The sequence below is a fragment of the Mesocricetus auratus genome, unplaced genomic scaffold, assembly GCF_017639785.1.
Source record: "Mesocricetus auratus isolate SY011 unplaced genomic scaffold, BCM_Maur_2.0 Super-Scaffold_100014, whole genome shotgun sequence".
NCBI classification, from domain to species: domain Eukaryota; kingdom Metazoa; phylum Chordata; class Mammalia; order Rodentia; family Cricetidae; genus Mesocricetus; species Mesocricetus auratus.
Genome location: NW_024429197.1, coordinates 43149933 through 43164179, shown reverse-complemented (window position 1 = coordinate 43164179; position 14247 = coordinate 43149933). Strand labels below are relative to the sequence as shown.

The 14247-nt window shown below is 43.1% G+C and overlaps 1 protein-coding gene and 1 long non-coding RNA gene across 8 annotated transcripts in view; one reads left to right on the top strand and one right to left on the bottom strand.

Annotated features, from left to right (window-relative positions):
• Fggy (FGGY carbohydrate kinase domain containing) overlaps positions 1 to 4149 on the top strand; it is a 407006-nt gene extending 402857 nt beyond the window's left edge. For all 7 annotated transcript variants that reach the window (XM_040757148.1, XM_040757147.1, XM_040757146.1 and 4 more), the window contains 2 exons: positions 728 to 789; positions 3930 to 4149. In XM_040757148.1, coding sequence (XP_040613082.1) covers positions 728 to 789; positions 3930 to 4011 — 144 coding nt within the window. In that variant the 3' untranslated portion in view covers positions 4012 to 4149. The remainder of the gene's footprint in view (positions 1 to 727; positions 790 to 3929) is intronic.
• LOC121144016 lies at positions 417 to 13947 on the bottom strand. The gene is made up of 3 exons (XR_005881353.1): positions 13780 to 13947; positions 698 to 813; positions 417 to 558 (listed from the first exon to the last, which is right to left on the bottom strand). It is a non-coding gene; the product is annotated as an uncharacterized LOC121144016 (long non-coding RNA).
• Between the last annotated feature and the right edge of the window lie 300 nt (positions 13948 to 14247).

The window sequence follows — 14247 nt, the reverse complement described above, 5'->3', positions numbered from 1 at the left end:
TACCACTCTACCCTTGTGGTTATCATGCCATGCTGGGTGTCCATGTGGTTTACAATCATCCTAGCTGGGGAGGACTGCTGGCTACCTTATTCCTTTGAATCCTGCCTGCCTGGTGCCTTCTGGTCCATTCCAGCTCACAGGTCTCTAGGCCTGGTATCAGACGTGCACGGTTCAGTAGTAGGGACTTACCTTCCACCTCTGAGTGGTAGCCAAGGGTAACAACAATAAGCTGGTTTGTGAGTTCCTTGGACAGACATGATCTACAACTCAAATGAGGGCTTCTGTGCTGGTATTGGGGTGTTTTGTTACGTGGTGTTCAGCTTCTTGAGGGAATGCCATCAATTCAGATGGCAAAAGTTCCTTAAAACCATATATGTAAATCTATACATGTACCACAGGGTTTGTTTTTAGGTAAATGTTTAATGGTATGATTCCTTGAGGGCTTTTTCAGACACTTCTATTGTTACTTGACTCATGTCTCTCCTCCTCCTGTGTTTACCTCCCTTCCCCCCCAATAAGCACCTCCTCTTCCTGTTTCCTCATCAGACCACTTGCGTCCTGCAATAGAGAACATGGGACATTTTTCTGTCATGATCAAGTTCCATCCATTGGCCTGCAAAGTTCATGCAGGCCTCCCTCTCTCCCTCCCTCCCTCCCTCCCTCCCTCCCTTCTTCCCTTCCCTCCTTCCTTCCTTACTCAACGTTCTTTGCTGTTTCCATTTACCAGGAAGCGATGGCGAGAATGAGCAAAGTGGGGAAAGTTGTGTTCCCGAGCCGTGAGCATACAAAGTAAGTCCGTATTTCTGTGGGAAGCTGCCAGGGAAAGAGAGCACCAAAGAAGGTGCAACTGTTGGTGTGAGATGGACCTTACATCTGGGGGGGGACCTGGGATTGACCCTTGTGCTCTTTTCACTTAGAGGTGGAAAGATATTCCTCCCAAGGAGAGAACTCTGCTTCACCAAGATGCAGAGCTAGACTAGCCAGAGCTCCCGAACTCTCAGACCAGGGTTTTCACCCTAATCACAGGAAGAAATCTGTCTCTCTCTGCTTTCTCGTATGGGGATCTTTTATGTCCCATCGAAGGACCAGGTGGTGCTCTTCTACCCTTTGTGTTGTTTGGCATTGGAAGCTAGAAAATGCTCCATGTTTAAAAACAAGTCAACAAAATGCGTATTTATTATTTGCTTACTTATTTATTATTATTCAAAACATATGCTAAGCTCTCAGCAGCCTGCAGAGAACAATGAGACACTACCCGAATTGTTCACAGAGATGATTGCAAGTCACATGGACAGATCCTTCCATAGAAAACCCAGCAGGTGACAGTGTAACCCAAAGAAGAAAGAACAGAGACCCTACAGGGACAAAGGAAAGCCATTGTGAGAAGACAGAATTCCAACGTACTTTAACTCCAAGGCAGAAAAGAATGTTCCTGGTAGAGGAATCTACCATATGCAAAGGACCAGCTTTTATACCGAGATCTCTATAAACAGCTCATAATTCCAAAACTCAAAGACGAGATGAGGAAGTGAGGCAGAGAGGCCATGCTGAAGACCCTCCTGGGGTCGGAACAGAGTTTTAAGCAGTGGCGAGACCTGCGCAAGTGGAGATTGGGGAAGTTCATTCATACAGGATCGCTTCCAGAGAGCCAAGTGAGGAGGCTATGTCGAAGGCGGTCGGAGCAGCTCATGTCAGCAATCAGGGATCACTAAGAAGTCACTTGTGATGAGTCTGAAGATGAAGGGACAGGAAATGGAGGAAAACACTTGAGGTTGAGACCTTACTATGCCACTGAATGGAAGAACAAAGATCCGTATTGGAGAGTTTGAAATACCCACCCAAAGAACAATCCAGTTTCATTTTCTTCTGTTTCCAAAGGGAGTCAGACTGCTACAGCCCCTGCAATGTCAACCCCTGTCTGACTGGCGAAGGAGCAGGCTTGGTATGTGGCACTCAACCTCCGAACCTGGAGACTTCCCTCCCAGTGGCTGGGGAAGCTGGGGAGTGTCCGCCTGAGGGCACCTCGAATAGCCCTTGTTTGTTCGCAATGGAAAACAGATTGTCCCTCTTCATCTCTTTCGTGACCCTCTCAAGACTTTTCAGGGAAGTGTTTTTAAGTTCTTTCGGTAAAAATCCATGTATTTCAATTGAAAAGACTGGCGTGTTGATGGCCCCTGGCAGGGTTTCAGTGAAGCGACCATACAGTACTATACCGCCATCTGCAGGCAGCATAAAAATTGCAACCAGAAAGCCGGAGCCCTTTTTGCCTTCCTGTCTCTTGACTTCAAATCTCATTAACTTTATGGGATGTTTTCTTGGTCCTGAGCCGCACAAGAGCGATTGCTTGAAAGGAGGAGAATTTAGAAGATAACTCAGCTGGCAGGCTGTATGTGAACTTAATGTCTAATTAAATAACTGTAGTTCAATAAGCAAATGTTTAGGATGACTCCAATTAATTCAGCCTTAAAAGGATGGATCTTAGGGTTTATGTTAAGGGACAAAGACAATTTCAAGAGGACAAATGGCAAGGTATAAATGAATCCAGTGAAAGGAGTTTCAGTAAAGTTTGTTACCCATAAAAGCCTTCAAGTTTGTGGGAAGGGCGGCAGAGCAAAGCTCACCTCTAAGGGTTTGGAGATTCCAAAGTTAGGAGTCAATCTCATATCACAGAAGAGTGGCACAACCTTATATTGTCACAGAATACCATTATAAGCATAAATGTCTTTCTAAAATGCATTCTATAACTGACAGTTGACAGGGTGGGGTTTAGCAGTATCTCACAATCCTAGATTGGGTAAAATATTAGAATATGAATTATTTCAAAGCAGCAACTAGTACTTACATTATTTACTGTGTAAGTCATTGTTCTTATGTTTTTTATATATTGCTCAGTCCTCAAAACATTTCTGCAGTATATCCCATAAATATCTCTAGGTGAAGATGAGGAAATTTATGCACAAACAAACGGGTGTATCATGTCCAAGGTTACACAGGTAGTCATGGGCTGTGCTGGGATTCAAACTCTGGCCTCAAATCCCCTTCTTAGCTGTGGGTTTGGTGCCACCACAGCTTCTACATTACCAGAATGCTTAAGGTAGAAATGTTTATCAATTACGCATTTCTGTGTTCACCCAAGGTTTCTCTTACAACCTCCCCCACCCCAGTGTACAATGGTAAACGTCCTGATATGAAATCTTCGTCAGAGAACCCCATTGTCTACCAGATCATGTTGAAGTGGATTCCCCCACTGCATGTCAGCCCCCCTACCAAGGAGAGTAAGGACAGAGTTCTGAGACTTCAGGTGTGTCCATACCATTGCTATCCTTGCCGGATGGTGATGGCTAAGCCACTCAAGCCACTAAACCACTCATAGTTCTAACAGATCTCACCCGAAGAGTCAGGTAGAGACAGCAGGTTAGCAAGGCCACTACCAGACACTTGAGGGCGGGGCTAGGTACAGGAAGACCTTGGTCACATTTCCAAGAGGTTTACTCCTGGGTGAGGCTGTCTGCCAAACACACTGACATGTGGAAATTGCAAGAGGGATTAAAATGCCTAGTCTTGTATCTGGCCAAGCTGCAGTCTTCACCTGCGGCTACTCACACAAGTATGTTAACTTAAGCTTGGAATTGGGAGGAGGGTACCAAGCCTAAGCCTTTCGGTGCGTGTCCTGGAGGCACAGAAGTCAGTCCCTTCTACGTATGTGTCTCTGCTACTCTTTAGGCTGCACCACTGTAGATATGCCTTGCCAACCAAATGCCTACGTCATTAGATATGAGCATACTAACCAGCTGCTGTGCACACTCAAAACTTGGGAGGGTTCAGCCTGACTATAACAGACATTTTCCCGTCCTTCTAAATAAGAAGGGAAGTCATGTGATAGTTATCATTTTGAGAATGTTTAATATGTGCTGTTTTGTACCCCACAGGTATTATGACAAGAAGTATCAAGTATTTCTGAAGATGGTTGAGCACCAGAAGGAGTATTCGGCAATCATGAATGGAGACTGAACAGCGTTTGTGGGTGCCAATCCATAAAGATTCTGTGCCATTTGTTAGGTGTCCCTGCGTGCCCATCTTATAATCAATGCCCTTTGGGTATCATGTTGGCATGTCTGACTCATCTTCTAATAAAATCTTTGGCATGCACAAGTGTATCTAGAGTTGCTCATGTCCATGTCCAGATGCTGGAGTTGTTTACTTGGCAGTTTCTAAGGTGCTTCCCTGGTAGCAGAATCTCTGTAAAGTATTATGGGATCCAAAACCAGACCTGGGACAATCATCCCTCCTGTGGAGACTTGTTCATTCTTTCCATGTCAGATCTACACTGCATTAAGTAGAATAACCTGGGGCTCATTTTGTGTACTGTATTATGTTGGCTCCTTGTACACTTTAGGGTCAGATACCACATTTAACTGCAGGACATTTTGCAACCATCATATTAAAGATAGGGAGTCAGCCATTGATCCTGGAGGAAAATTTGACAAGTAACAGGATGTATAAATGTTCTTAAAAATGGTACTTCACAGAGAATTGTTTGCAAAATAAAAAAACAAGAATGTTAAGTATACAAGGAAACAGAGCACCACATACTATCTCTACTGGCTTCAGATGGCCAAATGTGCACCCTGTGATTCTAGAGGTGGTTGCCTGACAAAGGAACAACATCACCCTTGCTGGGAATGCGTAGTCCAAATTTAATGGTTAGGAAATCCCAGATAAACCTCAAAGGAGGAACATTCCATTTCCCAGAGCTATATTATTTAAAACTGTGTATCATAAAGACAAAGACTAAGAAAAGTTTCTAGATTAAGGAAATTAAAGAGACATGGTAGTTAAGTAGCTTTTAAAGTAAGAATGTTTGTGAAAACTAGGTGTTTTGACACTATACCAAACACATACAAAAAGACATACACATGTGTGCGTACACATACAGCCACTGTATTGGTTATTTTCCCATTATCATGTCATATACTTGACAAGAAACAACGTAAAATGAGAATGATTGATTTGGGCTCATGGTTTAAAACTCCACTCCATCTAGGTAAGAAAGCCATACCCTGGAATGTAGGGGTCACTTATGCACATTGCAACAGACCAGAAAGCCAAGACAGCTGTAAAAATCAAGACACCCCCACCCCAAGATTCTCCAGCCAGATCCCACCTCAAACAGTACCACCGTATGGGAACCGAGTGTTTACAAATATTCATTTGACACCCAAACTTCAACCACAAAAATCACCCGTGGTTACATACCCGTGCTTTAACTAATGCCAATTCTAATGCCATGACTCAGGTGGGTTTGGGTAGAGGACGTATTGACAACAACAGCATACGAGAGCAACACAATGCTGTCTACAGGCATTCTTTGAAGTAATTGCTGGGTCTTAGGTATTGTGCTATAAACAAGAGTACAGGATAGATACAACATGGTCTCTGCCCTCAGAGAATTCCCTGTCTATTGAGATATGGACAGGAAAACGAGTCACAGTATATCATGAATGCTTCAGTCAGAAAAATGTGGAAGGAGAAGGGGATTACAAGTGGCATGAAAAGCATCATACCGTAGGATTTCTCTCTTTCTTAGAAACTATGTGACTTGGAAATGTTTCTTAACCCTTGTAAGTGAATATTTTAATACTGCTCACCTCATTCCTATAATGGAGTAGTTCTGGTTGGTCTTTGAACACTTGAAGCAGACCTAGACATATCTGGGAAGCAGCAATCTTAGCTGTGGGAATGCCTCTATCAGATGGACCTGTGGTGAGTCTTTGGGGTATTAATGACTGATGTAGGTGGACACAGCCAATATACACTGCACCACTCCTGGACAGGTGACCCTTGGTTGTATAAGTAAGTAGACTGGGCAAGCCATGAGGAGCAAACCAGGAAACAGTGTTCCTCCGTGGTCTCTGCTTCATTTCCTACTTTCAGGTTCCTGGCTCGAGTTCCTGCCCTGACTTCCCTTAATGATGGACCGTGATCAAAATTTGTAAGCCAAATAAACCCTTTCCTCCCAAAGTTGTTTATGGCCATGGTGTTTATCATGCCAATAGAAAAATAGAATTAAAAACCTAGTACATATACTGGTACCAGAAATGGATGGGTTATAAGGGAAAACTGTGTGTTTGGAACTTTGGCCTGAAAAACCCGACAGAGTACTCAGAACTTAATGTTCTGTCCCGTGGGAGCTTGGGAGTTGAGAGTACTGAAAGCAATGAAGGCTGGGAAGTTTCAGAGAGGATCAAAGACTTGTGGGGCCATTTGTGTATTAAGAATCTGTGGTTCTGATCAGCTGGGACTGAAGAATCCGCTGTGATTAACACGAGACCAGAACTGATTAAGTGAAACCTTTGCTTTATGGGGGCAATAGATGCTGGTTGGCTGGAGCTCAGAAATCGCTGTCAATAAGAAGAGATGAGCATCATTGAAATGAAATCTTCTGGGAGTTATTCCTTCAGAGTCAGCACACAGGAGCTACGGTCCAGAGGAGGCCAAGGCTGTACCTACCCTACGCGGGCCGCCCACTGTGTAATGTGTAAGTGTCTCCCATGTGGCACTGCTTTTGAAGGCATGAAGGGGTCATGGGACGCATTTGAGGCTTGGTACTTTAAGAGGTCAGGAGAGGCCATTGGTGAAAACCTAATTTCAGTTGCAGTGGAAACCCTAGGAATAGATGGGCCGTGGAAGGAGACTGAGGCTTGGTTAAGCAGTGTCCTCTATGGTCTCTGCTTCAGTTCCTGCATTAAGTTCCTACATGTCTACCTTCATGATGGACCGTGATCAGACTGTGTACACCAGATTGCTTGTAACCGTCGTGTTTTTATCACAACAATAGAAAGCACACTAAGACAGGAGTGTGAGGATTGAATGAGACAGCTATATACAGCACATAGCTTGACTGCCTGGACCATGTCTCCCTTGTTGCAAGACCTAGGCACTAACTACATTGACAACACTGTACTGTGAGTTGAGAAGGCCAGCTCTACAGTAGTAGTCCTTCGTAGGTAAGGTCACAGAGATTGTAGGTGTGACCCAGGATGAAGGTGGGTGTGGGTGTATTCATAGATGCACAGGAAGCCTTTTCATTGGTGCACCCCAGCCAGCCAAAACATGGATAAGGGACTACTGAACACTGCAGAAGAGGAACAGGATAGAGCACTATCTAGGCACAGGATGTTAGGACCCAAATTAAACATGCTGTAGCTGGTAACGCTGGGGAGTTCTGACTAAGGCACTGGGCATGCCTAAGCCAGCCCCCACAAAGTGCTGTTGAGCGCAATGGCTGTCTGTGGTTAGGAGAGGCTGGGCGGGAAGAATGCAGCCTTGCCTGTTTATTATCCTCAGTCCTTACTACCACACCTTGAGGTTCACAACGTCAACCTCATAGTCCGACTGAGGAAATGGTGGTCAGAGAAACACCAGCTGCTGAAGGCACTTAGCTGGTGTGGGGACAGGATCCAATCTCATGTCTGTACAGGTGAAAAGCCTTGGGGGGGACACCCCACTGTACCATCTGGGACATAACTCTTCCCCACAACTTGCTCTGTGGCTACAATGGTTTTTCTGTGATTAAACACCCTAAATGTTGAGATCTGGCCTTGGGTTCTCACTGTTTTGTAGGAAAAGGAAAATACAGTTAGGCAGGGAATACAACAAGCCTGGATACCTTCAGCATCTCGAAACCCAGGAGAAGCTTAGCAGAAGAGGGCGGGCCCTTAGCCTCAGGCAAGTTAGTTGGTCTGAAAGGGGTCACCACTCATCAGTGGATCTTTCTACTACACACTTCCTCATGTGGGTGAAGATTCAGCCAGTTGCATGTTGCATATGTTTGAAGCCCCTTAGGTAATGCCTTTGCAGAGGAATTCTGTTAATAGTGTTTCTACATGATTGTTTTGTGCCTACCAGTTAGATCAATCCTCAAGGAAATCACTGTGATATATATATATATATATATATATATATATATATATATATATATATATCGTGAAAGCATAAATAAATCTTTATTTATAGCCATGCATAGGTAAGTAACAAAATGCAATTATTCCTGAGCCAATAGAAAGCTTAATTTACTGAATACAGTATGTTTAGATTTTATAAATAAGAATTACACTGTAGCCAGAGTGGTTTCTGTGCTTTTGTTGTTGTTGCCTTCTGAATGTTTTTCTTCCAAGTCAAAGCCAGCATTGCTGGCAAATAATTTTTCCAAAGAGCACAGTACAGGTCTTTAACTTGGACCATAAATACTCACCACATGTGAAGAATATAAATGTGACATTTAAAAGAGTCAAAGAGAACTAGGGATGGAGGAGAGTGGGGAAGAACAGTTGAGGATACGAGAGAGGTGTCACTTGCTGCCTAGGTGCATAACCCAGTGCTGATCAACTGCAATCCACACGAGACATCTCGAAGGGACACTTACTCTCAGTGAGATCCAGACTGGGCAGGTGGCCTTGGCTCTCAGAACAAAGTGATGTTGTTACCAGCTGAAAAGAGGAATCGAAATCTCAAGGGGAGCAGTAAAAATGTCGTTTAGATGTCCCTGGGAATTCTCAGCTAGAGGAGGTGGCAAGCGAGCCATGGGGACTTGAAAGAAACACTGAAATGCTATTGCTTTCTAGTCCAGCATCACAGGCCCTTCTGCTTCAACAGATTTATCAAGCAAACCAAGACATCCTTCTACAGAACAAAAACTAGCAGAATAAAACAGCTGTAGGATCTCTGACGTTGGATCAAACTATGGCATTCATTAACATATGTTAACTCAAGCAACTGTCAAAAATTTTTCATGTGTCCTGGTCACTGCGTTTCATAAAAAAATTTACCTCATGCCTAGTGACTTTCTTTTAGTTTTCTTTTTTTATTGTAAACGTATGCACATGAACACACACACAAACCTGAACAATCATGTTGCTACAGTTTGCTTTCTGACTCAGCACGGGAAGTTTTTGCCAGTGCTCAGTTACTGCAGACTGTCCCCTGCACAGTATCAAATGCGACAGCAATTATACACTAGTCCAGAAATATCCAGGCCTGCAATACACATAAATTTCAAATTCAGGGCATACTTAAAAATCACTACCATCAAAGAATTCAAAATGAAGGACATTATCACTAAACAAGAAACTAATGACTGGGCAGAGCTGTGGAATGTAATCCCTTAAGATGGGATCTCTGCTGGATTACAGAGGAGCCTTTGTGCTGTCCAGTGTCTCATGAACAATCTTAACTGTTACGGACAGCAGGAGGAGGGAGCCTCCAATACACAAAGCCTCTCTTCCTTCTGCGATCTCTGAAGGGAGAGCTTAAGAGTACACTTTTCATGATTCTGCCAGACTTCTGAATATTTGAAAATGCTATTAAATGTGTAACCCTAAGTCATTTAAATAAAAACTAAGACTTCAGCTAATAAATTTAGGAATCTTGATTTAGTGCTAAGTCACTCATTAATTTTGTGACCAAAATAAAATAATAATTCATTATGCCCAGAAAACCATTTAAAATCGCTTATCCTGTGAGCACAAATGTTTCTAAAGACCTGATTTGTCTTTGTTCAAGTCTTGCTATAAGCCTGGATTTGAAACTTTCCCCCCATTAAAATCCCCCTACTGAATAATAATAATGATGATGAAGTTGAAATACAAAATGTTTTATTTATTAATGTCTACTATCTGGCACAATCATGATACCCCTAAATAACACCACTCCTTTGTGAATTTCTTTACCAATTCCAATTCATTGAGTTTACAGTCCTCTTCCATGCCTCATAGTGAATGGGTCTTAGTGATGTAGGTCTTAGAGCAGGATTCCTCTTTTTAAATAGAAAAACATCACTCAGAGTTTCAGAGGCAGCCCATGACTACACAGATGCAGGGCTACTCCGTTGCTTCTCCCTACATAAATCCCATTAGCTTATCTGTGTGAGGGAGGATGATTCATTAGTTTGCTATGGCTGCGTCTTCTGAACTCCCCTTGTTAACCTGTGGAAATACCCAGGAGTCCCCTTCCGATGTTCATTGGTTGATCGAAGGACTGTGTTATTTCTACTTGCATACAGAAATAAATCAAGAAAGCCCTCCAGTCTCTGTGTTGCATTTACAAAGTGGGAGAAGGGAAAGCTGCCTTCCTATGAAGGTTCAGTGGATAGAGGTATAGAGTGCCAGGAGCCTGGTTAGAGCCTAACATCGAGTATAACAAACAGCAGTTTTCCTCTTAGAAGCATAACTTCCAGTTGTGTTGCACAGCTCCATGTTGGTTTCTGCAGGCACGACGCCTCGTGTATATTAAAAACAGCCAATTACGAATTAGCTTGTATGTGTCAAGAGTGGTGGAGTGGTTCCTACCAGTGAATCACAGGACCAGCAATTTCAGGAGAGGCAGCACATGTGAAAAACAAACCAAGAACCACAGAGCCCCAGGCTCAATGCATACTGAGCACTGCAGTCCAAGCAACCAGAAAGGCAGGCTTATTAGGAACAGCTCATGCAGAAACCATGAAGGCTGCAACAGGCAAGCCCTGCCCTGCTCAGCCCTGTAAAACTCCGAGCAAGAAATCCTTTCCTGCACCAATGCAATGTCTCCCTATTCCAGGGGTAACTCAAGCCAAGGCAGGCACCAAACACCAGGTGAAAAGACTTCATCTCTTACTGTGTTGCCTAAGCACTTGGGGGGGGTTGCCAGATCACACCTTCTCCTCTAATCTATTAACATGCTTCTCTAACCTGGCTTGCTATGCTGGAATCACCACACTGCTCTAGCACCAGGACACAAAGTCATGTGGCTCACTGAATGCTAACACATTCACCTCTCACTCTCCAGTAGACCCCCTGAGCTCAGGCCTCAGTGACCTGTTCCTTCCCCACCAGTCTGGCCGCTCCTTTCAGACTTGACTTCTGAACCATCTCCTTGATCTTCTTGGGTAGGACTTGACTCCTTCAGTCACAGGTTAAATTCTTCTTTCTGCTAGTCTGACTTATAAGTCACCTCACCTACCTGACCTCCTATCTCAAGTAAAGCTTATCTTCCTCAAGTCAATATTGGATGTGGAAGTATCTGAGTTTACCTTCCAGTTTCCCTGTGGAGACCACACTCTAGGACAGGCTACTTTGATGAAACTCAGATTCCTTATCTAGCTGTCACCAAACTCTTTCTCCCTAAGGTCATTCCAATTCCTTTACTCTCTAACCAACAACTTGGGCCTGCATTATCCTAAGTAGAATTCTCAAAGAGAATTCAAGGGCCAGAAAGCATGGTTTCTGACTGGAAATGTTTATTTTATGTAGTCACCATGATGAGATCGTCATGGAAGATGTACATTAGACTTCCTGTCCCTTTAGTTCATTCTTGGTCCTCGGTGTGACTGAGGACTATGAGGGTGATGATTACAGAATCTGGACCAAGTGTTTGACTGCCAGTCTGAGTACCTCCAGAGCTCTCTTCCTCTATACCACATTCGAGTGACATACCAGATGAGGATGTTCCCTCAGGTCAGGTGCCAGAATGAGGGTGACTCTGAACCCAGATCCCTTCAGTCCAAAATGAACATGGAGCCTTAATGAGACATAGCCTCTGTTGCTGGAACCACTGAAGTTTAAAGTTGGTCTCTTACCTCAGCACCATCTACCTTATCCAAACTGGTCCACTTTATAACTGGCACACCTCAGATAACTAAAACTATCCTGACCCAAATAAGGGCTGAAGTTGCCACAAGCTGAACTACTGGTTCTATCTTGGTTGTGGCAAGTAAGCCAGCTAAGTTGAAATCTCCTGATTCTGACCTGAATCAACCCAATCCTGATTTTTCCCAGGGATTCCATTTTGAGCCCTCAGTATCATGAAAGTCCGTGCCAGATCTCCCCAGCCAGGCCTCTCACGAGGTAATTCTCAAGGTATAATTTCCAAAGCATAGGCTCAGCTGTTCTCGCAGATGTTCTGTGGAGAACATACTGTGCCATGAGTATTTGAGTGAATGTCTCAGGCCAGCTGTCTCACAGCAGACATTTCATAGACTTCCTGGTGCTTGTGCCAGGAACATGTATTTAGCCTTGGTGTCACCTGCCCTTTTAGTACAGAGATTTACAAGGGAACTCCGGGATGTTATAAAGTCTACAGGAAACAACTGTACATACAATGATGACTTTGTCGCAAAGGTGATTGAATTGGTGAGGAAGTGGTTGAAAATCTTTCATGGCTATAACTCTGGAATGAATCCTTCTCTTCCCAGATCATTGCCCCTGCAGTCTTTTGCATTGTACAATAATTTAGCTCAAGTATTATAAAAAATATTTCTTATACCATATTTTAAGCACAACTTTTGTTTCTGAGATTGTGATGGTCTATGTGCCGATATGAACAACTACTTATAATAGTAACTTGCTATAGAATAATCATTTTGTACCCTGTGAAGCTACGTATTTGCCAAGGCACCTTCTGATTGCCTTAATACAGAACTGAATGGTGAATAGATAAGTAGGACTTCTGGACAGAGAAATAAGAGGAGATCAATCAATCTAGGCATAGAAGGGATGCCATAGGACAGGGAGAAGAAACAGGAGATGCAAGATAGAAGAAAGGAAGAAAGCCATGAGGCAAAATGTAGATTAATTTAAATGCACTAATTTACGTTATAAGAGCTAGTGGGACAAGCCTCAACTATAGGCTGATTTTTCATAATTAATAATAAGTTTCTGTGTCATTTTTTTGTGAGCTGGTAGCCAGGAAGAAAGTTCAACCACAGTAACTATTATCAAGTAACTGACCCACGGGCAAGCTTTGTTCTAAAGTTCCCATTTTGTCTTTACTACAAACCTAAACCATGGTAACTATTGCCATTGCTTTTATTGTGGAAGATAATAAAGCGTAAAGAACTTAAATAACTCAAAATCACATGGAATGTCTTGGCAATGTTCTTAACCATAATTTTGTATTGACTAAAGACATCAATAATAATGTGGTGGTTTGAATAGGATTGTCCCCATAAATTCATATATTGAATGATTGATCTCTGGAGAGTGGTGCTACTTGGCAGGGATTAGGGGATGTGGCTTTGTTGGAGTAGGTGTGACCTTATTGGAGGAAGCGTGTCACTGGAGGGTGAGTTTTTGGGTTTCAAATGCATAAGCCAGGCCCAGTGTCTCTCTTTCTGCAGATCCAGATGTAGAACTCTCAGTTACTCTCCAGCACTTCGTCTGCCCACATGCCAACAGACTTCCCACCATGATGACAATGGGCCAAACTTCTGAACTCTAAGCCGAACCCAATTAAATGTTTTCCTTTGTAAGACTTGCCATGGTCATTGTGTCTCTTTACAGCAATAGAATATTGACTAAGACAAATGATAGCCACCTTTCTGGAATGTAAATGGTATGTGTACCTTTCATAATCTTACTCTGTCCTCATAGCACTGGGAGTAAATAACACCTCTGCTCTGCAGGGGAGGAAACCAACATTCCAAGACATTAAATAATTTGTTCAAAGTCACATGATGATAAGTGGCACTACACCACCTCATCTAAATGTCAAAATTAATTTTAGAGTGAGGTGTAGCTGATGCTTTTTTATGAGAGATATGCAGCAAAAGATGCCATATTTGAACTACCTGAAGATGGTTCCTGTTATTCTGTGACTTGGAGGGAGAAAAGCTAAGGCATGGTGAATTAGAAAACAAAACATATATGATGGAGCACTGTTAGCGCAGAAACAAACTTACTTACTTATTTACTTACTTACTTGTTTACTTACTTACTTATTGGGAAAGCTTGGGAAGTGAGGACTTACCACTGGAGGGAGCTATGGCTTTAAATCTAAATTCTAGGCACAAGTACTTGTAGAGCAGGGCTTAGCACATGTCCCAGGAAGGGCCAGATGGTAGACATGATGGACTTTGTGTATCATGAGGTCCCTCTGTCACTGCTGTTCAACACTGCCATACCATTGTTACAAGGAGGCAGTCACAGGCAATATGTGAATGGTGAACCCTGGCTATACCCATTTACAGCCTGGAAGAGACATCATAATGTCTCTGTCAGTGCTGCCATCATTACAGCAAAGCAGTCACAAATAGTATGTGAATGAAAGAGGCCTGGATATGCCCATCAAAGCCAGGGAGAGAGAATTGTTTTTCCTTGAATGGTTGAAACACATTCATTGCTTCATATTCCATAATTTGCCATCGCATCAATACGCCCACTTCCTGGGCCTCCTATTATAAATTTATAATGACTCTTGAGTCTTCTTCAGCAGTTT